The 26,471-nt window shown below is 34.2% G+C and overlaps 1 protein-coding gene across 2 annotated transcripts in view; it reads left to right on the top strand.

The window, feature by feature from the left end:
* Positions 1–25,777, top strand: part of LOC110666948 (probable cyclic nucleotide-gated ion channel 20, chloroplastic) — a 56,362-nt gene extending 30,585 nt beyond the window's left edge. For both annotated transcript variants that reach the window (XM_021827729.2, XM_021827661.2), the window contains 6 exons: positions 6,348–6,493; positions 21,609–21,686; positions 23,359–23,488; positions 23,652–23,898; positions 24,285–24,447; positions 25,489–25,777. In XM_021827729.2, the coding sequence (XP_021683421.2) occupies positions 6,348–6,493; positions 21,609–21,686; positions 23,359–23,488; positions 23,652–23,898; positions 24,285–24,447; positions 25,489–25,606 (882 nt within the window). In that variant the 3' untranslated portion in view covers positions 25,607–25,777. The remainder of the gene's footprint in view (positions 1–6,347; positions 6,494–21,608; positions 21,687–23,358; positions 23,489–23,651; positions 23,899–24,284; positions 24,448–25,488) is intronic.
* The last annotated feature ends 694 nt before the right edge of the window (positions 25,778–26,471 follow it).

Consider the following 26,471-nt stretch of genomic DNA (forward strand, 5'->3'; position numbering starts at 1 on the left):
TGGAACTCTATAAATATTGTAAGTGATAATAGAATTGCTAAACAATAGAAATCTGAACTTCCTAATTCTAAAATGAATGTAATTCCTAAGTTGAGTCTTCTTCCAATACTGCATCAGCTACTCATCATCATCATCATCAGCTACTCATCATCATAATAAAAAAAAAAAAAGTTTTAGACCAAAAATAAGGTCTAGTTATTTTTTTATATATAAAAAAATTAAAATTTCTAAAAAAATATTTATTATTTATTTTTTTTTAGAGATTTTAATATACGACAATAAAAAAATGGCTAAAAAAAAATTTGTGTAATTGACAATTGGAAAAAAAATTTACATTTTAAAAATAAACTTTATTATTATGTAAAATATTGTTGTTTTATTAAAATGTGATTATTTTACGTCATTAACAACTGGAAAACAAAAATTTTATAGTGATTATTTTGTGATTAATTTATTAAAATGTAATTTTCAAATTGTTTATTATATTAAAAAATATTTTAATCAATAAAAATATTTTTTAGTATAAATTTCAATTAAAAATGAATGTAAATTATTTTTTATATTATAAATAAAAAAAATATTTAAATATAAAGTTTAAATCAATGGACTATTTTGTTAATCAAATAAAATTTTAGGGACTATATTGTAATTTACAGTTACTTTCTAAATTAAATTTAGTCCCTTTGGCTACAATTGTTGAAAGCCTAAAAGTTTTAGATTTTTTTATCCAATAAGCCTTTCATATTTAAAGAAAAGTTTCATCTTTTTTAATATTTTTAGTTCTTTGTTATCATTCTCATAACTAAATCATGTCTTCTGTAAAAGTTTGTTATAAATGTATCTTGGATTAACTTCTCACTTAAGAATTTTTTTATTCCCAGCAAGTTTATACATACTTCATGTTTTTCAAGTAGTTTTGATACATTCTATATACTTCTAATTGGTGTAATTTAACTAGTCCTAATTGTACTTGAAGCAATCTTGGAAAGGAGGACCTATTTGCAGCTTTTGTTCTTCTTTTAGGCCTTTGAGGAATAAGAAACTGAAATAATTATATTTTAGTAATGTTGCTAAGTAATTTTCCATTTTATTTCTCCATATGAAGTTGTGGCTTCTAGACACACACTTGAGTTTTAGGTTGAAGTAAAATATTTGGCACAATGCTCAATTTGCGCCTTGTACTTATTGGGCATGTCCAATTTAGTCCATTTTCTACTTTTAAGCCCTATTTGCCTAGAACTTTCAATTTAAGTTCAATCTAGTCAAGCAGTCATCAAGTAAAATGAGCCAAGCATAATGTTCAATTTGCCCTTGTATTTATTGGGCATGTCCAATTTGGTTCTTTTTTCATGTAATTAAATTAATTAATTAATTAATAAAATATTATTTTTATATTGTGATATAATTAAGTAAAATTAAATAAATTAAAATATATTTTAAATTAATTCTAATTAATGAAAATTAAAAAGCAGAAAAACATTATTTTTTTTTTATATTTTCATATAATTAATTAAATTAAAATATTATATTTTTTTAATGATAAATGTTGAGATTTAGAATGGTAGAAAAGATAGGATGAAATAACAAGAGAAGGATTTACCTAATTCGACTATTGAGAGCGTGCATACACGGACACAAAACCTCAAAGGGATACATTTCATTCAGTTGTGTCATTTCATAATTCATAAGAGTTTATACTTATAATGGAAGATACAAGATATTATAGCATGATATCAATAAACCATTTTGTTAATGAAATACATGATTTTATCATAGTCATGAGATTCTTCAATGAGACATATCCCATGAATTAAAGGAAAATATCATCAATTCCAAAATTTAAAAAAAAAAAAAAAAAAAAAAAATATATATATATATATATATATATATATATATATATATATATATATATATATATATATATATATATAAGTGATTTTCTTGTTTTATTAATTAAAATTAGGCTAAATTGGACATACCTAATAAGTTTTGGGGGCAAATTAACCATTAATCCTAATATAAATCAACCCACGTGCTCACTACTTCTTATTCTCACTTACCAAGAAATTGGACCAAATTGAGTATAAATTGAAACTTCTAGGCAGATTAGGCTCGAAAGTAGAAAATAGACTAAATTGGATATATCTAATAAATATAGGGGCAAATTTAGCATTAAGCCAAAAATATTTTGGGTTCTACATCATCAGTACTTTAGAGCAATGTTACTAAAGGCACTAAAAGGTGTTGAGTAAGGTGTGAGGCGAGGTGAGGCGAGCCTTAGTTCCAAGAAGCGAGCGCCTTTCTCATCAAGGTGCGAAGGAGTGAGGCAAGGCTTGGCACGTCTTTCAAAGTAACATTTTTTTTTTTGAAATTTTTAGGGTTTCTCTCCTCCTCTCCTTTCCTATTCTCATTCTCTCCCACTCTCCTCTTTTCGTATCTCCTATTTCTCTTAAAACCCTAAACACTAATAAAGTAGAGTTGATTAATCTTTCTCTAAATTTCATTTCCTTTCTATAACCTTATTATTTTCTGCTTTCTATTTCTCTTATACACACACACACACACACACACACACACATGCTATGGTGCCTTGCTTTAAAAAGGGCTTCGCCTTGTTAACATTCTACTCAACTCAACTCAACTCAACTAAGCCTTTGTCCTAAAAATTTGGGGTCTGCTATATGGATTCGCTTTCTCCACTCTAAACGATTTTGGGTTAAATCCTCAGAAATGTGTAATGCTTCTAGGTCATGTTGTACTACTCTCCTCCAAGTCAATTTAGGTCTAACCCCTTTTTTTCTTTCTATCCTCTAACCTAATGTGCTCTACTTGTTTAACTGGAACCTCCGTATGTCTACGTTTCACATGACCAAACCACCTCAATCTCCCTTCCCTCAACTTATCTTCAATTGGCACCACTCCTACCTTTTCTCTAATATTCTCATTACGGATTTTATCTAGTCTAGTATAGCCACTCATCCACCTTAACATTCTCATCTCTGCAACTTTTATCTTAGACGCATACGACTCTTTCAGTGCCCAACACTCACTACCATATAACATAGCCGGTCGTATGGCTGTACGGTAAAATTTTCTTTTCAACTTATTGGGAATCTTACGATCACATAAAACTCCTGTGGCACGTCTCCACTCCTCTAACCTAATGTGCTCTACTTGTTTAACTGGAACCTCCGTATGTCTACGTTTCACATGACCAAACCACCTCAATCTCCCTTCCCTCAACTTATCTTCAATTGGCACCACTCCTACCTTTTCTCTAATATTCTCATTACGGATTTTATCTAGTCTAGTATAGCCACTCATCCACCTTAACATTCTCATCTCTGCAACTTTTATCTTAGACGCATACGACTCTTTCAAAGGCCCAACACTCACTACCATATAACATAGCCATCGTATGGTCAGACGGTAAATTTTCCTTTCAACTTATTGGGAATCTTACGATCACATAAAACTCCTGTTGCACGTCTCCACTTCAACCATCCGGCTTTAATCCTATGACTAACATCCTCCTCACATCCTCCATCTACTTGAAGGACTGAGCCTAGATATTTAAAGTGATTACTTTGGGACAATACCACTCCATTCAAACTAACTCCTTCCCTATCACCAGTGTGGCCTTCACTGAACTTGCGATGCATGTATTCTGTCTTCGTTCTACTTAACTTAAAACCCTTTGACTCTAGAATACTTCTCCAAAGCTCTAGCTTTCTATCGACTCCTTCTCATGTCTCATCTATCAGAACAATATCATCCGCAAACATCATACACCAAGGAATACTCTCTTGTATATGTTTCGTCAATTCATTTAAAACTAATGTAAAAAGGTAAGGGCTTATGGCTGATCCTTGGTGTAATCCAATTGAGATAGAAAAATCTCGTGTCCCCTCCCACTGTACTCACAATAGTAGTTGCTCCTTCATACATATCTTTCAACACTTGTATATACCTAATAGATACCCTCTTTTGTTCTAACACATTCCATAAGACATCTCTTGGAACACTATCATAAGCCTTCTCCAAATCAATAAAAACCATGTGTAGATCTTTCTTCACATCTCTATATTTCTCCATCAAGCTTCTAATGAGAAAGATCGCTTTCATAGTTGAACGACCGGGCATGAAACCAAATTGATTGGGAGAGATAGAAGTATCATGACGTAGTCGATGCTCCACAACTCTCTCCTACAACTTCATAGTATGACTCATGAGTTTAATTCCCCTATAGTTTGAGAAACTCTGTATGTCTCCCTTATTTTTAAAAATAGGTACTAAAATACTTCTCCTCCATTCATCAGGCATTTTCTTTGAGTTTAGAATCTTATTAAATAATTTAGTTAACAATGTCACTCCCATATCTCGCAAACACTTTCAAACTTCAATTGGTATTTCATCGGGTCCACAGGCTTTACCCACTTTCATTCTCTTAAGTGCTTCCTTTACTTTTAAAGATCTAATCATTCTAGTATAATTCAAATTCTTTTTTATTGTTCTATAGTCTATATTCACGCTATTACCATTTTGACTATTATTAAAGAGATCATTAAAATAATTTCTCCATCTTTCTTTAATGTCCTCATCTTTCACCAACACTTTTTCTTCTTTATCCTTAATGCATCTAACTTGATTAAGATCTTGACATTTCCTTTCTCTCTTCCTTGTTAATCTATAAATATCTTTCTCCCCTTTTTTAGTTCCAAGTTTCTCATATAACTTTTCAAAGGTCTGTGCTCTTGCTTGACTAACTGTCTTTTTTGCCTCTTTCTTTGCTATCTTGTACTGTTCATATGCCTCATTATTATCACATTTAGGTAATTTCTTATACTATTCCCTTTTTCTCTTCACTGCCTTTTGTACTTCCTTATTCCACCACCATTTCTCTTTTGAGGGTGGTCCATGTCCTTTAGACTCTCCAAGTACTTTTCTAGCTACTTCTCTAATCTTTGATGCCATCTGTATCCACATATCATTGGCCTCCATACCCAGCTTCCATACTTCGGACTCGAGAAGCTCATTTTTGAACTTCACTTGCTTTACTCCTTTAAACTCCCACCACTTTATTCGAGCTACACTATTTCTTCTGACCTTACTTGAATTGTTCATAAACTTGACATTCAAGACCACCAACCGATGTTGACTTGTTAAACCCTCTCCTGGAATCATCTTGAAATCCTTGCATAGAGCTCTATTTGTCTTCCTGGTTAAGAGGAAGTCAATTTGGCTTCTATGTTGCCCACTTTTGAAAGTCACTAGATGTGACTCTCTTTTTATAAAGTAGATATTTGCTAGTATTAGGTCGTATGCCATAGCAAAATCCAGGATGTTTTTTCCCTTCTCATTTCGACTGCCAAAACCAAAACCTCCATGAACATTCTCATAACTTTGTCTATCACTTCCTACATGTCCATTCAAATCTCCACCAATGAAAACATTCTCTTCATTCGGTATGCTTTGCATTAAATCATCCATATCTTCCCAAAACTTTTGTTTACTCTCACTGTCTAGTCCTATTTGTGGGGCATAAGCACTAACTATATTTATTGTTTCTCCTTCTAGTACTAGCTTTACTAATATAATTCTATCTCCTACTCTTTTCACAGCTATTACTGCGCCTTTCAATGTCCTGTCTATGATTATGCCAACTCCATTCTTGTTTATCTCCTTTCCGGTAAATCACAGTTTGTACCCTGAATTACCCACTTCCTTACTTTTCTCTCCTACCCATTTAGTCTCCTGAATGCAAGCAATATTCACCCTTCTCCTTTCTAAGGTATCCACAATCTCCATTAATTTTCCTATAAGTGATCTAACATTCCAAGTACCAACCCTGATCCTCCTCCTATCCTGTTCCTTCCTAATTGATCTCCTTCTATGATATCTTCTATTGTTTTCTATGTCTATCTTGTGTTCTGTTCCACTATCTGTTCTACTATTTGTCCTATGAACTAACTTCTTTATCCACACCCGTTCATGATGTGGGAACCCTTGCTCACTTAACACCACACCCGGGCGCCGGCATGGCGTCTCGCTTTCAGTGAATGCCCTACACCCTTGCATATTTCTCACTACACCCGGGCTCCGGTGTAGTGCGTCGTTAGTAGAGGACGCTCCAACATTTATATTATTTGAATCCATATTATATAGAAATTGGTTAGGACTTGTTGTGCCTCCATTGTGCTTTTTTGTTTACTCAGTTACAAGATTACCACCTACTAAACATACACGTGTTGATGATAACTATTGTGATAATTGAGTCAATGTTGTAAAATCCTAAAGCTAACTATTATTTTCTATTGATATCATGTGTGTTTATTTATTTTTTGAAGCAAATCAGTACTCTTGCTGGAAACCTGACACCCAGTTATTTTGTTTGGGAAGTTCTCTTCACAATGGCCATAGTTGGACTTGGCCTTTTGCTCTTTGCTTTTCTCATAGGAAATATACAGAACTTTCTCCAGGCTCTTGTTCGGAGGTACTAATTTTTATTAAAAGCTGTCTGCTTAAATGTCATGCAAAAAGCCACTTGATTTTATTCTATTATGTTGCTTGCTTTTTCTTTTCTTCTGGTTTTCTATTGGTGAAAATTCTTGTGTTTCCTGTCTATATGATAATACATTATTAGAATGCCTGGATGGCCTTTGTGAATGTATGTATGGTGCAAGGTTCTTTCTACAAGGAGAAAGTTTGTAGGTTCTTATCATAATGATAATGTTTTTAACCAAAATGCTACTTCAACCTTGACACCAACCTTTAACAATTAGTCATGAGAAAAATGTTTGTAAGTTAGGTTTGACATATTCAGTAAGAAGATCTTAATGAATAATGCAAATTAAATTCTTTTTTAAAATAGTCATGGTCCTACATGAAAGGTCATATGCTTAATTTATCTTCACAATCTCATCTATGATTTGTTCAAAATCATCAATAGGGTAATCGCATCATGGTTTTAAAAAATGGACTTTATCTAATGATATTTTAGCTTCTGTTACATTTCACTTCATTATTGCAAGTGGGTTTAACAAATTCACATTTGAAATGGTGCAAATAGCAGTTTCCCACCATTTCAGTCTGTTTCCATGGGCACATGGCCATTACTTTAGAAAAGGCCAATATTGTAGCCTTTCTGTTGATAGCAGCTACATTCTTGCCTCTCCAGCTCTGTGTCAAAGTGCCAAAGAAAGTATTTTTCCCCCTCAGCTGCCTTGCTTTTTTCATACCTATTTTCAAGTCAAAACTATCTTCCCCTGTTGTCCTTACTTGATCATGACATTCTTGCAAACCCAAATTTGTAAAGAACTCATATTTTTATTTTTTTGTATTTTGTTTTTTTATTTTCACAAGATTTACAATGTGAATAATTCATATAAATTGTGTGAAATTTATATGTCTTAATATTATATATCATATATTTTAATTTACATGATAAATCCGGTCTACATGTTTTTTTTTTTTTTTTTTCCAGTTATTACTCATTAATTCTTTAAAAAACTCATCAATGAGTTTGAATTCTAATTCAAGGGGGAAAAATGCAATAATAAGTATGGATCTACAATTCTAATATTCTCTTCACAAGGAAAAAGAAAGAAAAGGAAAAAAAATTAGTGAAAAAAAAATCAGTGAAAAAATCTATGTTTAAACCTGATTTATCGTTAATTGTAGTATTCATTAAATAAAATATACACATTAATTAGAATAAACTATATATAAAGTATACCTTTTATTTGATGAATGTTACAATTCATGTGGGATACACCTTTTTCAATTATATATTATTTTCAAAATTGTTATGTGAAAAGGTATGAATTTATTTTTTACATTTTATATTTGGATATATTGGTTTGTTTGGCTTGATTCAAAAAGATAATTACTTTAATTTCAATTAATAAAAATATTTTTAGTATAAAATTTCATTTAAAAATAAATATAAAATATATTTTCTTTTAAAATATAAAGTTTAATCAATGGACTATAAATGTCAAAAGTTTATGTTAAATCAAGATTATATCCAAAATTTTTATTTGTTAATCAAATAAAACTTCAAATGCTATATTGTAATTCATCCTTAAATTTTCAAATTCAATTTTATCCCTTCAGATACAATTGTGAAAAATCTTAAAGGTTTAAATATTTTTCACAAAATTAGAAGTTTTAGATATAATCGTGATTTGACTTAAATGTTTGGTATTTTTTTATCCAATTGGCCTTAATTAAGTTATTATAGGTATTTGATGTTGCCGTGGATTTTCTAGATATTGAACTTGATCGGATTGAGGGTCTCCTAAAAATCAAAGAGCAAGAGAGAGAGCCAGTAGTGGTTGGCAACCACTCTGACGCTCAAGTCAGTAATCGAATTATGAATCGAGTATTCAGTATAATGGAAGTGAGTATTTTTGTTTATATATCTGTTTCTGAAGCTTTACCTTGTTTATATAGTGATTGGAATGAAATCTTGGCCAAATCTTCGTCAATTTCCTATTTAAGTTGTACCGGTAATCATTTTTAGATTATGCTGGGAATTAGGCGTGATCAGTGGCGTGATCTTCGTTTAGTCTAAACTTAAAGAGTACCGATCTCTTTCATTTGTCCGATCTCTTTGATTTGTCCGATCTCTCAAAACAAGTCAGAATGCTCTCAGAGATCTCCTCAAAGCTCGATTCTTTAGGTGTCGAGTTTTGAGCTCGGATGGGTGACCTCTGTCCGGTTCCGAGCTCAGATGGGCTTTGTCCAGTGCTAAACTCGGATTGGCAAGCACTAGTCGGGTCAGTTTATTAGCCTTTTATATCATTGTCTGCCCGCTAAGTTTGAATCTTTAGGTTCGGAGGGTTATGGCTTTTTGAAACTTAATGAGCATTGATGGCTTTTCTCTAAGTTGCAAGAAATAAATGGCTATTTTTGGCATTCGAGGCGACGGTTTTGGTTTAGTTTTGAATTTTTCATCATTAATGCTCCAACTATATATATAGGTGTATCCTTTGTGTCATTTTTGCTTTATTTGCTTCCCTGAATTTTCTCGAATTTCCTCCAGCAGGCGATTTTTGCATTTCTTGATGTCATTCAAGCGAAGTGATTTCTTCTAGTGAAAAGTTGTGCTCTCTTTTTTCTGCCTTCTTCTTTTCTGTTGCTCTTTTTTCTTTTTCAAAGATGAGTGATATCGATAGTCAAAGGACAGAGAGTACTCCGTTTGTTCAATTTTCGTGAAGTTCCAATGAGGATGTGGGAATTAGTGGGCGGGATGATGTAGGTGAAGTGCAAATTGAGCCAAATCCACATAACTTTAACGGTCCTAGCAAAAAGAAAGCTTAAAAGCCAAGGAAAGAGTCGCTTCTGGTGGATAAGGTTCTGTCAGTTCTGTTATCCTCCAATCTTGCCTGAATAAGTGAAGAGTTCCAACCTCTCGGGGGATTTGTTCCAACTAATCAAGTGTCATGGGGACTTTCATGCCGATCATAGCTTTGAAGAAGGAGATCAGATTGTGGTGTATGAAGAACAGTTGAAGGCCAGTCCGCGATTTCCCATGGAGCAGTTTTATGACGATGTGCTGAATTATCACCTTATTTGCATGACTCAGCTTCATTTGAATTTGTGGTGAACTTTAGTAGCCTTTCAAGGCCTGTGTCAAGCTAAAAATTTGACTCCTATTGCAAAAACCTTTGCTGATCTGCACCGCCTCAGAAGGTGAAAAAATAAGAGTACTAGTTTTTTCAAGTGAAGCCAAACTGTTGGCTCTTCACCGAACTCCCATTTTTTTTAAAAAATTGAAAAGACAAATTCTTTGTACTTCGGAGCAAGAATCCGCGTGGCTTTGAGGGTGTTTTGAGAAGCTGGAACTACCTGGCCGAGAGACCTCAGGGAGAGATCGTCCTAAATCAGGAAGAGGTAGCAGTGGTTTTGGAATTGAAAAGCTAGGCCAACACTTGTCGGTATTTAAATGCCGATGTTGTGAGTGCTAAGCTGACGTGATGATTGGCCGACATGATGATTGGCCAATGTGATGGCTGGGGAGAGCATTTCCTTATAACTTGCCGACCTTGGATCTGGAAAAGGTAAAATCCGAATTCTTGTCCTCTCAACTCAGTATGAACTCACTAACTGCTTTTTATGTGCATATATGGCTGGGACCGAGGTTGAGAGTGCTTGCCAAATGAGTCCTTGTGAAGAAAGAGGCCGTTGCGGCGAAGGCAAGTGAACAGCTGCCGCAGAAAATGGTCCAAGCTGAAGAGATGAGCTCGCCAGCTCGTGCTCAGAATGAACCTACTGATCTCGGGTCCCCTCCAATTCGGAATAGGCCTTTGAGCCAATCTCTGATCTCTACCACTTTAGGGGGTGGTTCATCTGGGCAACCGATCTCTAAAGGGGCTCAAGTGCTTTCCTGGTCTCTGGAGAGAAATTGGTCTGTGAATGGCAACATTGATTTGGCTAGGGTTATTGCCACGACCCTATGCCTTCTTAAAGATCGAGCGCGGATGGGACTGGAGAGTATTGATTATCTCCTAAATCAATTTATGAGCTTGATCTTGGAAGCAGTTGCCACTCAACACACGGTGAAAGAGAAGGTGAACTTCATTAGGAGGGAGATGTCTAAGGCGGTCAGCGAAGCTGTAGCCTATAAAAATAGTTTGAACGTAGCAGTTGCCAGGGTGCATGACTTGGAAGAGCAAGTGCGATCTTCTGAGGAGCATGTAACTCGGTTGCAGAAGGAGCTGGAAGATGCCAAGGTGAGCCGGGCTGATGATCTGTGTAAATTTTCAGAAAAACTCAAGGCGAAAGAGAACGAGATAATTAAGAAGGAGGCTAGCGCCTGTGTGCAAGGTCATAGTGATCTTATCGAGCTACTAAAATGCTATTCGAATGCAGACTTCGCCTGGCTTGAAAAGCTCGTCCCTATTGCTGAAGCTGAGAGCGAGAGTGAGGGTGAGGATGAGGAAACTAGGGGCTCTTTGAGTCTAAATGACAATGTACAGGTGGGTGAGGATCCACCTGCCGAATGACTATACTTTCTTTTTTTAATGAAATATGACTTTTGTTCCAATATTTTCTTCATTGATTTGAGATTGTTTATACTAACCTATTATTTTTTATCCAGAAGATCATTCCTTTTTGTACTTAGTCGAAAAAAATCTTTAGAAGCCCGAACCTTGAGTTGGGCAAGTAATTTTTGTTGTCTAGAGCTTGGTATTGTTGAGTGGTATTTTGGCAAGAACTGTGCCTTTGGTAGGATTTGTACCTCGGATGAGCTCTTTGCACTTCAAATGAGGTCTTTGTACCTCGTATGAGGTTTGTGTGCCTTATATGAGGTCTTTACACTTCCATTCTTTTTAGAGATTAATGATAATGTGTGTAGATCGGATGTCTCTTCCGAGATTGGTGGATTCGTGTTGAAAACTGAATTTGAACTTCTCATTTATTGATAATATTTTTTCAAGTTGCAAATAGTCCATGCCTGTGGGAGTTCACTCCCACCCGGGTAAGCGATCTTATAAGCTCCTGGGCAAATAACTTTCGAAATTACATATGGTCATTCCCGGTTGCTATCTAGCTTTCCTGCTCCTGTTGTGCCTCCTGAAATATCCAGTCTTTTCATAACTAGATTGCCAATAGTAAAGGATCAGTGTTTTATCTTCTGATTACACATGCTTGTCATTCTCTGATGATATTTCGCCATTCTGATGAAAGCTTGGTCTCTTACTCTCTTATTGTCTTTGCTAGATCAAGATTAAATCTGAGGTCTTCATTGTTCATTGCTGCTTCTGGATTCTTGTTCAGGAGCTTAAGATGCTAATCCTTACGGAGATTGCTGCCTCTGAGCTGTATGCCAAGGAGAAAGGAGTTTCATTGGTTGCTGATTTGGGAGTAGTCCGAAATGCCATAGTACAAATGGGTACTCTTTCGATCATCGTCCTTTTGCTTTATCTAGTTTTTTCTGTAGTCCACTTAGGATAGTTCGGTTGGTGACTTCTGTCATGCCGTTGGACTATGGATGGTATGTTGAAGTAAATCTGAGGTCGATTCCCCATTCTGCTAAAAATCCTCTGAATTTATATCCTTCGAACTCAGTTCTATTGTTTGTGATGATGACTTTGGAGATAATCGTTACGGCAAAAGATGTTTTTCTTGACAAAAGATATGGCTTTGTTGGCTATGATGAGTTGTGTTGCTTCTGCTTTGGGCCATTTGGTGAAGTGGTCTATGGCAATGATGACGTACTGTCTGGATCCAGCAGCTTTTGGGAATGGTCCGAGTACATCTATTCTCCATTGGTAGAACAGCCAAGGGCTTTCGATCACTGTCAACTTCTCTGTGGGGGTTCGGGGGATGAAACCGTGCTCCTGGCATTTTCTGCATTGCTGAACTAGATTTTTGGCATCGTATACTACTGTAGGCCAGAAGTACCCTTGTTGGAATGTTTTTTTGGTGATTGTCAGCTCCTTCGTGGCTTCCACACAGTCTTTTGTGAATATCGATTAGGACTGTTGCTCCTTCAGGTGAGATGCATTTTAACCATGCCTATGTGAAAGACTTCTTGTAGAGTTGATTGTTGAGAACACTATAACCTGATGACTTTTGTATTGTCTTCTTTGCCTCCAAAGGCTCATCGGGCAATGTCTCATACTTGAGATAATTGAAGATTGGGGACGTCGTTGAACCGATGTCGATTGGGAGGATCTCTTCCTGGTTAATTGTTGGTTGACTTATTTTCTCAAGGTGGATCGGCTGAGATAGGTGTTGCTCCCCTGCTGTTGCCATTTTGGCTAGGGCATCAGCGTCACAGTTTTCTCCTTTAGGGACTTGCACGATTGTGACATCTCCAAAGTTAGCTTGGATCTGGGCTACTAACTATTATATTCTGGCTTTGTACTTTCCCAGGTGTGGATCCCGCACTTAGAAGTTACCCTAACACTGATTCACTATCAACTGAGAGTCAGAATATATAGTAATATTAGGGGTTCTTACCTCCTTGATGATGCGTAGGGCAATCAATAGAGCCTTGCACTCAACTACGTTGTTTGCAGCGTGAAAGTTTAGCCATGCTGCATAATTTAGTTTTATGCCTTGGGGGCCTTCCAAAACAATCCCAATTCCGGATCCGCTGGTGCCTACTGCTCCATCGACCCAAACGCTTCATGTTGCCTTCTGCTCTGTTTTCGCTTTCGGCTTTGGTGTGAGTTCGGCAACGAAAGCAGCAAAGACCTGTGCCTTTTGGGCTGTTCGAGGAACATACCTCATGTCATAGGCTCTTAATGTTACTGACCAAGTGGATGGGTGACCTGACGTGACTGGCCTCTGCAACATCTTTCTTAAGCGTTAGTTAGTGCGTACTTCGATGGTGTGGGACCGAAGTACGGTCTTAGCTTTGTGGCTGCTAAGAGCACGGCAAAGGCTAATTTCTCCAGGATCGGATAATTGAGTTCGGCTCCTTTTATGACTTAACTTGTATAGTAAATTGGTCTTTACTGTCCGTCTTCCTCTCTCACTAGAAGCGAGCTCTCTGTCTCCTTTTTCACTGCAAGATAAAGATACAGGATCTTGCCTTATCTAGGTGAGTCCAATAGAGGAGGATTTGTTAAAAAATTTTTGAGTTCATTGAATGCTACCTGACAGTCTTCTCCCCATTTGAAGCTCTTTCTTGCTTTGAGTGCTTTGTAGAATGGTAGACATTTCGTTGCTGAGCACGATATAAAACGCCTAAGACTGGTTATTCTTCAATTCAATCTTTGAATTTTTTTGATACTTCTCGGTGGCTTCATCTCCATAATGGCTTTGATTTTTTCAGGGTTGGTCTCTATTCCTTTTTTTGAGATTAAAAATTCCAAGAAATTTTCTGCTTTGACTCCGAACGTGCATTTTTTGGGTTCGGCTTCATTCCGACTTTATCAAATATGTTGAATGCCTCTGCAATGTCTTTTGAGTGATCTTTCAGATTTTTACTCTTTATGATTATGTCGTCCACTATACCTCTACTGTCTTGCCAATTAGCTTTTCAAACATTTTGCTGACCAATCTTTGGTAAGTTGCACTTGTATTTTTAAGACCAAAAGGCATTACCTTATAACAAAAGGCGCCCATGTTCGTGATGAATGCTGTCTTTTTCTCGTCTTTTGGATTTATCTTTATCTGATCGTACCCAGAGATGGCATCTACTAGGGACCATACAGAATGTCCTGCTATGGAGTCAATTAGCTTATCAATTGTTGGTAGAGGATAATGGTCTTTTGAGCATGCTCTGTTGAGGTCAGTAAAGTCGACGCCCATCCTCTATTTGTTGTTCGACTTTTTGACTAAGACAACCTTTGTTAGCCATATTGGGTATTTGACCTCCCTTATGAGACCTGCTTTTAATAGCTATTGGACCTCTTTTGTAACGATTTGCTATTTATCTGCCGCAATTTCCCTTTTCTTTTGTTGTATTGGCTTGGTGTTCGAATCAACATTGAGATTGTGAACTATGACTGTTAGAACTACTCTTGGCATTTATTCCGAACTCCAAGAAAAGGTGGACGATTTCTCGGCAAGCGTTTTGATGAGCTCGTCCCTATTCGGACCGTGCAGCGCGGTGCCAATCCTAATCTTCTTTCTCATATGGAGCATGGCCTCATCTATCTGATCTACCGGCTCTGGAGAGAAGCGGCTTTCTGGTTTTTCTAGAAGATTGATTGGTAGTATGACCTTGCCTGCTGCTTTGGTAGATCGGTTATAGCATTCCTGGGCTGATTTATGGCTCCCTCTTATCACGGCTATTCCACCTGAGGCTGAAAGTTTCAAACACAAACAATTCATGTTAATCAAGATATTATTACCGTTTAAAATTTGTCAGCCCAAAATGGCATCGTAGGAAAGTGGGATGTCCACTACTGCGAACTCCGCATATATTGTACGCTTATGGACTTTGTCGCCTAAGATTACTGTTAAATTCATGGTTTCAGCTGCTGGCAGGGTCTTGTCTTCTAGTCCGACCAAGGGGAACATTACTTTGGTGAGATTTGCTTTCTTCAATCCTAACTTCTCGTAAACTTCCAGTGTGATCAGGTTGACTGAGCTGCCTGTATCGATGATAACTCTTTGTACTATGTACCCATTCAACAAAATATTAATCCTAGAATGTCAGAATGAGGTCTTTTAATATTTTCAGTCTTTTGGTTCGAAAGTGATCGGATCCTTGGAAATGGATTCTGTGTCGATAGAAAATACATTTTCTGAGCTGAGAGCCTCAGCTACCTTTTTACCATTACTTTTATGCCCTCGTGGTCCTCCTGCTATAACATTGATGACTCCAATGGGCTCTTCTTTGTCATGTTTTTCTTAGCTCCTTTTTTTTTTTTTTATTTATCTTGTCTCCCTTCTATTCTAGCAAACCTTTTGAGGTTTCCTTATTGAATGAGTCTTTCGATTTCATCTTTCAACTGTCAACATTCATTTGTGGTATGTCCGTGATCGTCGTGAAAACGGCAGTACTTCTTTTTGTCTCTCTAATTTGCAGTTTCTGATTTCATTTTCTGTGGCCATTTGATTTCTTGGCCTTTTTTTTGTATTTACATTAATACCTGAGCTCTGGATTCTGTCAATGGCGTGTAATAGCTATACCAATCTCGTCAAGAGGTTCCAGAGACTGAACTATAAGCTCATCAGTCACTGCTTCTTCTGAAGGTGTTTTTCCGAAGGTTGAACCTCATCAACCATGAAATTGTTATGAACGAAATAAAAAAATTTCAGAAAAAATCATGAATAAACTTTTAATCAGAAAGGTAGAGGAAAAAACAATCGGTGGTTTTTTCTGGATATTGGACTTGACCGGATTGAGGGTCTTCTGAAAATCAAAGAACAAGAGAGAGAGCCAGTAGTGGTTGGCAACCACTTCGATGCTTAAGTCAGTAATCAGATTATGAATTGAGTATTTAGTATAACGGAAATGAGTATTTTTGTTTGCATATCTATTTCTGAAGCTTTACCTTGTTTATATAGTGATTGGGATGAAATCTTGGCCAGATCTTTGTCAATTCCCTATTTAAGTTATAATGATAATGATCCTCAGATTATGTAGGGAATTAGGTGTGATCTGTGATATGATCTTCATTTTGTACAAACTCAAAGAGTACCGATCTCTTTGATTTGTCCAATCTCAAAAAGTACCGATCTATTTGATTTGTTCGATCTCTCAAAACAGGTCGGAACGCTCTTAAAGATTTCCTCAAAGCTTGGTTCTTTAAGTGTCGGGTTTTGAGCTCGGATGGGCAAACTCTGTCTGGTTTCGAGCTCAAATGGGCTTTGTCCAGTTCTAAGCTCAAATGGGCAAACTCTAGTTGGGTCGGTTTATTAGCCTTTTATATTAACATTAAAAGTAGAATTTGCATTTTTCAATAAATTCTTGTAAAGTCGTCTTGCTATTATTATTATTTTTTTTAATTCATGGTACAAGAAGTCAATACCATGACACTATAACCATGACTGTTTTCTCAATTTGAAACCTAGATGATGGGAGAAGGAGGGGATGGATCGACTGAGGATTGGGGGGTACCCTCTTAAAATTTCTTTGCATGTATATTTGTGATAGAACTTGAAAGAATAACTTTCACTTATAATTGGCTCTTCGAAGTTAATTTATAATGTGTTGTACCTATTAACTTAATGGGGAAACTAATTCGATTGGTTATAAGCATCTCTATTAAAAGTATATTTAAATCATTTGATTGTCATTATGAAAGTGTAGAAGACCCATGAAGAATTGATTAATTGAGAATGGTTTTAAATTACGATCGTTAAGTTATGTAATAGTCGTTATTTAAAGTTTTTTTAACTTCTCCTTACTGTTACACCTTTTATTTAAAGGCAATAGAAAAAATGCACCTATAACAACCGTAGCAGCCTTTACGTAACAATAACTTTACGCAACGGTAAAGGTTTGTTACTTCACTTTTTTTTTTTTTTTTTTTTGGGTCCAAATGAGGGTAGTAGCTCTTCCTCATGCTTTGTTTTTGGTTTGGGGAGTTTTAAGCTACCATGTCTCACTCTCTCTCAACTTTCCATCTAAAAAATTGTCTATCCCTTTACAAATCTTTCACTTCTTATCTCTTGAGTTAAGGTCATCAACTAGTGAGCTAAGATCATAAACTCTCATTCTAGTTGTACACATCCATATCTTGCAAAAGATGAGTTATTTAATTATTGTTTTGGTTTTTTTACTTATTTATCGAACAAAATTGCGTTTGATGCTAGGTTTTTTATTAAATTTATAGCATGAAGCATTAGTTTGCCTAATCTATATGTTATCTTTTTTTTCTAATTTTGAACTATTTTTAAAATTATATTTAGTAAAATACATAAGTAATTAGAAAATAACAACAAAGTAACTTTTAGACTTCTTTAATGTTTGTTAAGTATAATGTTAGTCCTTTACTATCTACACATGGTGATTTTAGTTTTAAATTGATTAATACTAATGATGTCTAAAAATGATGGATTTAATATTTTTATTTGATGTATTTATGTTTATTATTTAGTTGTATATCTTAATTTTACTTATATTTTTAAATATCTATTTATTTCATGAACTTTGCAAATTTTCCGAAAAAATTTGGGTAGTGATAAGCCATTATCATTACGTTAAAACCATTACAGTCTTGTTTCCGTTACCTGCGACCATGACAGCAATCGTGGCTGCGATCGCAATTTAAATTCATTTGACTGTTTACTTTTACAAGATGTAATCGGTGGTCATTAGTGGACAAAAATAGTTGACAACTTCAAAATATACTCTCAAAGTTACTTTAGAGCAATAATGGAAATTGGTAAAATAATTTTATCATGGACAATAATATATAATATATGATTTGTACTTGATGAGCTGAACTTTAAAGAATGAAAAGATTTGAAGATTTTTTTTTTTTAAATATTTGTATTATTTGTCTATGTAAAAGTTGGCTAGATGCTTTATGCATTCTAATTTTGTCTGACATAACTTTGTTAATGTATGATGTTTAAACTTCATATTTATATATTAAAATTTCATATGATGTGATGATAATGTTTGATTGTCCTATTAACTTTGTTGTCCCTCATACGGTCATACCCTTAAATGAGTTTGTTGTTTCTACAGCTTCAATGAATTCGATAATCAATGGTGAATTACATTTGATCTCATGATTGAAATTTAAAAAATTCCTTGAGCATTTATTTTGAACTTTGTACTTATGATATTGATGTAGAACCAGGAAAAATAAATCAAGAGAAACTAATTCTAAAAGAAAGAAGCTTGAGAAACATATGCTCTAGAGAAACAAATTCTCAGTTGTTTTATTTAAATCTTAATAATAATCATGATATTCAAAGCTAAGAAAATACCCAAATTGCATAGGTATTTATAGACTAACAATCATATTAAAATTGGACTTGAATAACTCTAATCAAACACTAATTAGGAATTCTAGATAAAACCAAACTAGAAACATAATAATAAACCTAATAATAATAGAATTTCTAAATAACAAAAATACTACTAATAATTCCTAAAATGTAAAACTCTTAATTACCTAGTTTTACAATAACTATTATTCCTAAGTTTAATCCTCTTGGATGAAGCAACTCAATCTTCTTGGATGATGGCAGAAGGTTGACCTGAATAATCCCATGCTTCCATTTGCATCCTTAGAAACATTTGGATAGATAAAATCAATCACAATGGCAATTGAAACACTTCAATTCACTAGGAAGAACAAAATTAGATAAATCTTTAATTTCTATTGTAGTCTCCATTGAAGTCTCCAAGGCTTGATTGGCTTCACTAGCTTCTTGCTCTAGAATAGATTCTCCAACATGTTTTTGTAGAACTAGTTCTTCAACATGTGAATGCTTAACAATCAAATCTTTGGATTCTTCGGTGTCAGACTCAAGTGCTCTTTGAATTCTTCTTCTTGTTCATGTTTAACGTCAAGTTGCTTTTTTGGCTTTACATCTTCAAGTTCTTTAAGTTCTCGCTATTGATAGCTTACTAGCTTTGCTTTCAAGTCAACTTATGATAACTCATCAAGTTGTGCTTTCATTTTTATCACTCTTGAAATAAAAAATTCTTTCATGCTTCAAGTTCTTTTTCTTTTACTTGTAGGCGTTGTTTGATATGTCAATATTCTCTTTCTCTTGTAAAATTTGTTGAAAATCTTGGTGTTCTTTTTACTTATTTTCTCTAATTTCTCAACATTGACTGTTATGGAAAGTCAATATTTATGTTTAGTTATATTCCTAATTAATAAATTCTTAATTAGTAGATTTTGTGTATTCCTATTTAGGTAGGATTTATATTCCTATTTAATGTAGGATTTAGATTCCTAAATAGGTAGGAGTTTTATTCCTAATTAAGTAGAGTAATTGTAGGATATTGTGTGTGTGTGTGTGTGTGTGTGTGTGTGTGTGTATATATATATATATATATTGTAACCTTCTATTTTATAGTATGAATGAGAAGAAAAAAGATGTAGTCTTTTGAGTTATTTCCTTCTCTCCCCTTTCTTTCCTTTCCATTCTTTGCTTTCTTTCTTTTTCTTTTCTTATTCTTAAATCTTAATATGGTACCAGAGCTATCTGCATAAATTAGTTTCTTCTTCCTCAATAAATAAATTTCTTTCCTTCCTGTTTTAAACACAGCCCTTCGTAGTCCTAAAGATCCTAATAGTTCTTTTCAGTGTTTATATATATATATAAACTCAAAGGCTAGCACTTGGTACTGCCTTGAAGGTTTGTTGAAATTTGGGCAACTATTGTTGCAGCCATATGGGCTCTTTAGGTAAAGATCCACCTACTATTTTGGTATTGCTTGCCAACATTGCCTTTAGAGAGGCAAATTTTTTTTTTTTTTTTTTGAGCCTTTGTTTCCTTGCTGACATTGTCTTTGGAGACGCTTTGTTTTTTGGTGTTCGAGACTTTGTTTCCTTGTTGGCATTGCCTTTGGAGAGGGTTTGCTTTTGGTGTTCAAGCCTTTGTTTAGGTGTTTTTGAATTTGGTACAATACTGTTATTTTGTGTTTGAACCTAAGGGTGTTTAGGTGTTTTTGAATTTGGTACAATACTGTTATTTTGTGTTTGAACCTAAGGGATTGCTAGACCTGTTGCAGTCTTCTATGAAGACTCTCATCAAAGGGGAGTGTTGGAATTTATGAGATTCCATGCTCTATTTTAAGGAGGAGTGTATGGAAAGTGAATATTTATGTTTAGTTATATTCCTTATTAGTAGATTTTATGTATTCCTATTTAGGCAGGATTTATAATCTTATTTAATATAGGATTTAGATTCATGAATAGGTGGAAGTTTTATTCCTAATTAAGTAGAGTAATTATAGGCGATTTGTATATATGTATAACCTTATATTTTATAGTATGAATGAGAAGAATAAAGATGCAGTCATTTGAGTTATTTCCTTCTCTCCCATTTCTTTCCTTTCCATTCTTTCCTCTCTTTCTTTTTCTTTTCTTATTCTTAAATCTTAACATTGACCACGTAAGTAAGAACTAAGAACATAGTTCACAATCACAGCTATTGATATGTATCCAATGATATATAGAAAGTAATTAACCCTTATGATATTTGATTTCATAATAATGACAGTTTCTAATTGTACAACGACGATACAACTCAACTCAACTCAACTCAACTAAGCCTTTATCTTAAAAATTTGGGGTCGGCTATATGGATTATCTTTCTCCACTCTAAACTATTTTGGGTTAAATCCTTGGAAATTAATCCTAAAATTAATCTTCTTCCAATACTGCTTTAGATATGCTAAAGGTAGGTGTAAGATATCATCATCTTTATTATCCTATAATTGTCTTGCATCATCAAATTACTTTTATAGTCACCTCATCTGTTACTATGAGCAAATTGTATATACTTCTTGTTTGGGACACCAAAAACAATGTCATTACTAAGGCACATAAAGATTGAAGTTTAAGTAGATCAAACTCCAATGTAAGACCATTTGATTGAATTTTTCTTATCTTAGCAAGGCCTTGACAAGTAAATAAGGGTTTCTGCTCTTGATGTCAAATATTTTTACTTAAACCTAACTTAGAATGACGGGGGAAATGGGTTGAAACTACACCACTGAACAAATTTGCATTAAGTGTATATTTTGTTCTATCAAAGGAAAAAGGTTTCATTAGGTTGATTAATCAGATACAATGACAAATCGATCTTTGAAATGATAGTCGTCATTTTTAATATAGTTAAGAGTCTTATTCTGTGTGTTGGACTTTCTTTTCATATCACATTATGTTAGTTCATTTGTTGAAAGTATGTAAACAGTAGGCTGCACTAATTTGGTGCTTGATGTAATTCATTTAGATGATCTGTGAGGGTATTTCAACTGTCATTAGTTATTATGCTTGTTTAAATTTCAAATTTGGAGATAACATGTGGTAGGTGATATGCAGATGCCATAATATCATCTTGAGAACAAAATTTCACAAATTAACATCCAACTATATCTTCTACTTACAAACTAACTGTGTTGAATTTGTTATTCATTTAGTGTCATCTATTATTAGTTCTCCTTTGGGTTTACAAAGCAGCTATTTGTTTTGTGAGTTCTTATTTTTTCTTCTTTCCAGGAGGCTAGAAATGTCACTAAGACGACGTGATGTTGAGCAATGGATGAGCCATCGACGCTTGCCACAAGAACTTAGAAGGTATGCCATTTTAGTCTCCACGTTTTTCGCACGGCCATATGAAAAGAGACATCATTTTCTTATTATAATGAAACATTTACTTGAAATGTTACAACAATCCCAAACAAGTTCTTACGAAGAAAATAGTGGATTGTGATAAAGTTAGGAAAACAAATTCTCCTCAACAGAATTGTAATTTATATAAAAATTCTGAGGGAAATTGTTACTAAAAAATATCACTCCAGCTACTTCTTCTCTCAATACATTGACAAACATAGTTACCAGATTCACTGCAACCCCCTGAGTTCTGCGATTTGATTTGTGCATTCCAATTCGAGGAACATGGTGTCCCAATTTGCTGGGCACGTGATCCGAGTCGCCAAAATGAGTGAACCATAAATCCTAAAAAATTACATGCAAAGATGGTGAGGATTTAAGAAGAAGAAAAAGAAGGAGCCAAGAAGAAGATGAAGAAGTGGCTAATCATAAAAAATTATAGTTAAAGATGCAGGATCTAGAGAGCAGTAGAAGCCCAAAAGAAGAGCACGAACAACTGAAGACGACGTAAAAATCAAGAAAAAAAAAACGTAAAGAGAGAAGTCTATAAATGACTGACCTAGTTATTAAACCTTTAAACTACAGCTAGCATGTTTTACCCAAAAAAAAAAACAACTATAGCTGGCACATAAAAAACCAACTACAGTTGTAGTTATTTACAGTGCCACTTTAATATTTATAATGTTAATAAAGATATATACTTATTAAATATTGTTCTTTTATCACCGTGGCATGTTAAAATTTTTTAATTTCTATGGTATTTTTTTAAATTAATCGCTTTAATCATTAATTTTTTTAAGAATGTAATTTACTATTAAATTTTATTTTGTCTATTTTAATCATTAAACTAACCTATTAGCCATTGAACATCTAAAATTTTTAAAATTAAATAAAAAAATATACAAAGTAGGAAATTGTAAGTAATAAAAAAGATTATCAATTGTCCCTCAATGAACCCAAGATATTATTTAAATGTATTACGTCCCGAAAGAGCCAACTAATTAAACCTACCCCAAAAGTACCCAATATATAACTGAGGAGAGTATTGTGTTTCGGTCCCCGTACCATGTTCCAAGATATTATCATGCCCATGTTTGAAATTGCAATCAAAATCAAACAAAACAAGGAACGAAATGGTGAAGTCGTCTATATGTTGGTTTGATTTTAATTTAAAGACCAATTCTCTAAAGCTGCTTGGTTCCTTTTTAGAGTAGTAAACTAGTAGTTCTAGAGTTCCACAGAATCCATGCTGTACTCTTCTTTCATAATGGAGTGTCCATAATGTGGAACATAATCTAAGTAGTTTATGTTTTTTAAACCAAGGTTGCATTGGAAATTAACATTATCTGCAAAATGATCCTATAGATACTTACAGAAGTGGTTGACAACCAGATTGTCTCTATATTAAGTGGTGAACTAGTTGTCATTGTTTTTTCCTTTTTTTTGGGCTCACACGCTGCTTCTTGGGAAATAACTTTCGATTCAACCTAATATTGGAAATATTTAATTTTTTTTACTTACTGAAAAGGACAATATTATGACTATTTAAATCTAGAAGATTTCGCTGTTGTTGGTGTAGAAACTTTTGTTAAAATGTTTATCATGATGTAAAACCTCCTAGTATTGCTTCATGTAGGAAAGTACTAGAAGCTGAACGTTATAATTGGGCTGCAACCAGAGGAGTAAATGAAGGAATGCTCTTGGAGAATTTGCCTGAAGACCTCCAGAGGGATATAAGGCGGCACCTCTTCAAATTTGTTAAGAAAGTGAGATATTGGAATACCCAAGCATTGTAATTGAAAAAATTTGTGATGCATATTACATGCTTGTTTGGTCTGTAGAAAATTATATTAAATTCAAATCCTTAGGGTTGGTGATTTTCATGTTATGCATCTTCTGAAACTTCAAAAAATGCATTTGATTTTACAGGTTTGGATTTTTGCATTGATGGATGACCATGTCTTGGATGCCATTTGTGAGAGACTAAAACAAAAGATATACATCAAGGGAAGTGAAATTTTGTATCATGGTGGTCTGGTTGAGAAGATGGTTTTTATCGTGCGTGGAAAACTGGAAAGTATTGGAGAAGATGGAACTGTAATTCCGTTGTCTGAAGGGAATGTCTGTGGTGAGGAACTTCTCACTTGGTGTCTAGAGCATTCTTCAGTTAGCAAAGGTATGGATGTACTTGTAACTTAAATTAGCCCTTTTTTAATTTGTAAACTAAATGCTATTACGAGAATTTGAAATTCAGTTAGTTGCATGTGATGATCAGTATGTATAATACACCATAACAAGCATAGAGATAAACTCAATGACAAAATTTTGGTTATTGCAGTATCGTCGCTTCCAAGCGAATGCTTCAATTTTTTGAATTTCAGAATTTAGACTTGATGGTGCTATAGATTTAAACTTGGAAGATACTGGAATCATGTTCCATTGGAATGAGAGGGATCAGTGAGTTTTAGGGGTTGTGGGATTGCTATGTTCCCTTCTATGCCCAAGAAATAGTAGTGATGAACCAAAATAAAATGAGTTTGCAAAAATTTGTTATGTTTACAGATGGAAAGAAATTCAAGATTCCAGGACAGCGATTGCATAGCAGCAGGACAGTTAGATGCTTGACAAATGTGGAAGCATTTTCACTTCGTGCTGCAGACCTTGAAGAAGTAACGAATATCTTTGCGAGAAGCTTGCGAAATCTGCTTGTTCAAGGAGCCATAAGGTTGTTTCTACCCCTATTCTCATATTTTACAACTAAAAACTGTAATTTTAATGAATGCTGCAGTTTGACTTTGTTACGTTCTAAAAGAATGCAAGTCAATACTTGGTGATTAAGCATTTTGCCATTTCCATTGGTAACTTCTAGAATTTCTTAGATGTTATTTGTCATCCCAATAACACAACCTTCAGCCCATCCTTGCTAAAGGAAGCAGATTACTGAATACCCTTGCTTTAAGAAATTATGCCTGACAATAAAAAAGTCAAAACCTTTTCACAAATTTGCAATTAGTCCAACAGTTTCAATTTTGGACAATTTCATCATATTTGTTGCAATTTTGTCTAATTGAACAAAATTAGAATTCCAGTTTTGACCAATTTTTGTCCGTAAAATTATATATATATATTTCTTGCTTGTGGGGGGGGGAGGGGGGAAAGGAGAGAATTTTGTTCAATTGGATAAAATTGCAATCAATTTGCTCAAATTATTTTAAATTGAAACAACTGAATTAAATTGTAATTTCACGAAAAGATATTTTTTGTGATTTAAAAAAAAAAAAAAAACACCATATGGAATCCCTTAACCATCATCCCACTAAATCAAAACTTGAGGCTAATAAATTTGCCATTTTGTTCTCTTCTACATGGATTCTTAATCATTCTTTGATACAGAAAAGATAAACCTAATGGACTCAATAACCCTCTAGATTTTTTATCATTTAAATTTGGTTACCGGGAATGCCAGCTTTTCATGTATTAGGTGTGAGTAGAAGATTTGAGATGATTTCTAGTGAATTTTCTAGCCAATAACAAATGTCGATCTTATCGGTACTGTATACATGATGCAATTTCATAATGGGGTTATTGCAAAATAGTGGCTTCAGCTTTTATTGAAAGTGTGATGTTAGAGCTGCAAGTTTTATGTAGAAGTGTTTATATTTTGTTGTGTTGTAATTTAGATTCCACATCTCATTTTTAAATGCAATCCTTTTCACTAGACAATTTTTTTTTTTTAACTTTTTTTTTTTAATTTTCAATCTGATAGGTATGAATCTCCCTACTGGAGAGGGCTTGCGGCAACTCGCATTCAAGTTGCTTGGAGATACAGGCAGAAGCGTCTAAAGCGTATCAGCACCTCTCAGTCAAATCAGTTTACAGACTAGATGGCTTTGTTTTATAAATATATGAACATCTATGCACATGTGATTTGTATATGATCAACCTACGTAGCAAGAGCATCACCTATTATTGTAAATTCTTATGGCTTAATTTGATTTGGGTTGCGTTTGGATGACTGAATTTAAATTTACCATTTAAAATTCCTTTATTTGAAATTTTATCCTTAATTGTGCATTGTAATTTAATTGTTTGAATAGGAGGGATTTAAAATTTAATATTTTTTTTAAATAATAAATACAGATTGCTTTGGAATGGTAATTTTGGAATTAAGTTGAAACCAATCAAATCGCAATTGAGACTCGAAATCGGCTAACGATTCATGGCAGGCCTTGGTTAAGGGTAAGCAGAAATCGGCTATGGCACCTACCTAACTTCTTTTATTTGGGCTCAATCCACCACTCCATTAAACATGTATCGCTCCACTTTAGCTTATAAAGCCCATGACTCATATTCACCTTAGCTTAATTAAAAAAATTAAAAAAATTTGGGGTGAATATAGGTCCAAGGTAATTCACATTTCAATGCATGACTCGATCATAGACAAAAGAAATATAATTATCTATTATTGAATACTTAACGTAGATTTACCAAACAGCGAGGTAAAACCCCTTACTTCCCTATACTCATCAATTGGAGTCCAGCACTCTTTTTTACTCTAATTATTAACTGAATTGGTATTAAGTAATCTTCATCAAATTAATAATTGTTTTAAGAACAGGAAGTAGTTAAGCTGAACAACGATTTATAAAGGATAAATCATTTAATTCACCCTATTGTTTCCTTAGGTTGTTATCAAAAACTTGGATCATAATTAATAAAACCTAATTGCTACTCACATTCAATCTTACA

The sequence above is a fragment of the Hevea brasiliensis genome, chromosome 16, assembly GCF_030052815.1.
Source record: "Hevea brasiliensis isolate MT/VB/25A 57/8 chromosome 16, ASM3005281v1, whole genome shotgun sequence".
In the NCBI taxonomy this organism is placed as follows: Eukaryota; Viridiplantae; Streptophyta; class Magnoliopsida; order Malpighiales; family Euphorbiaceae; genus Hevea; species Hevea brasiliensis.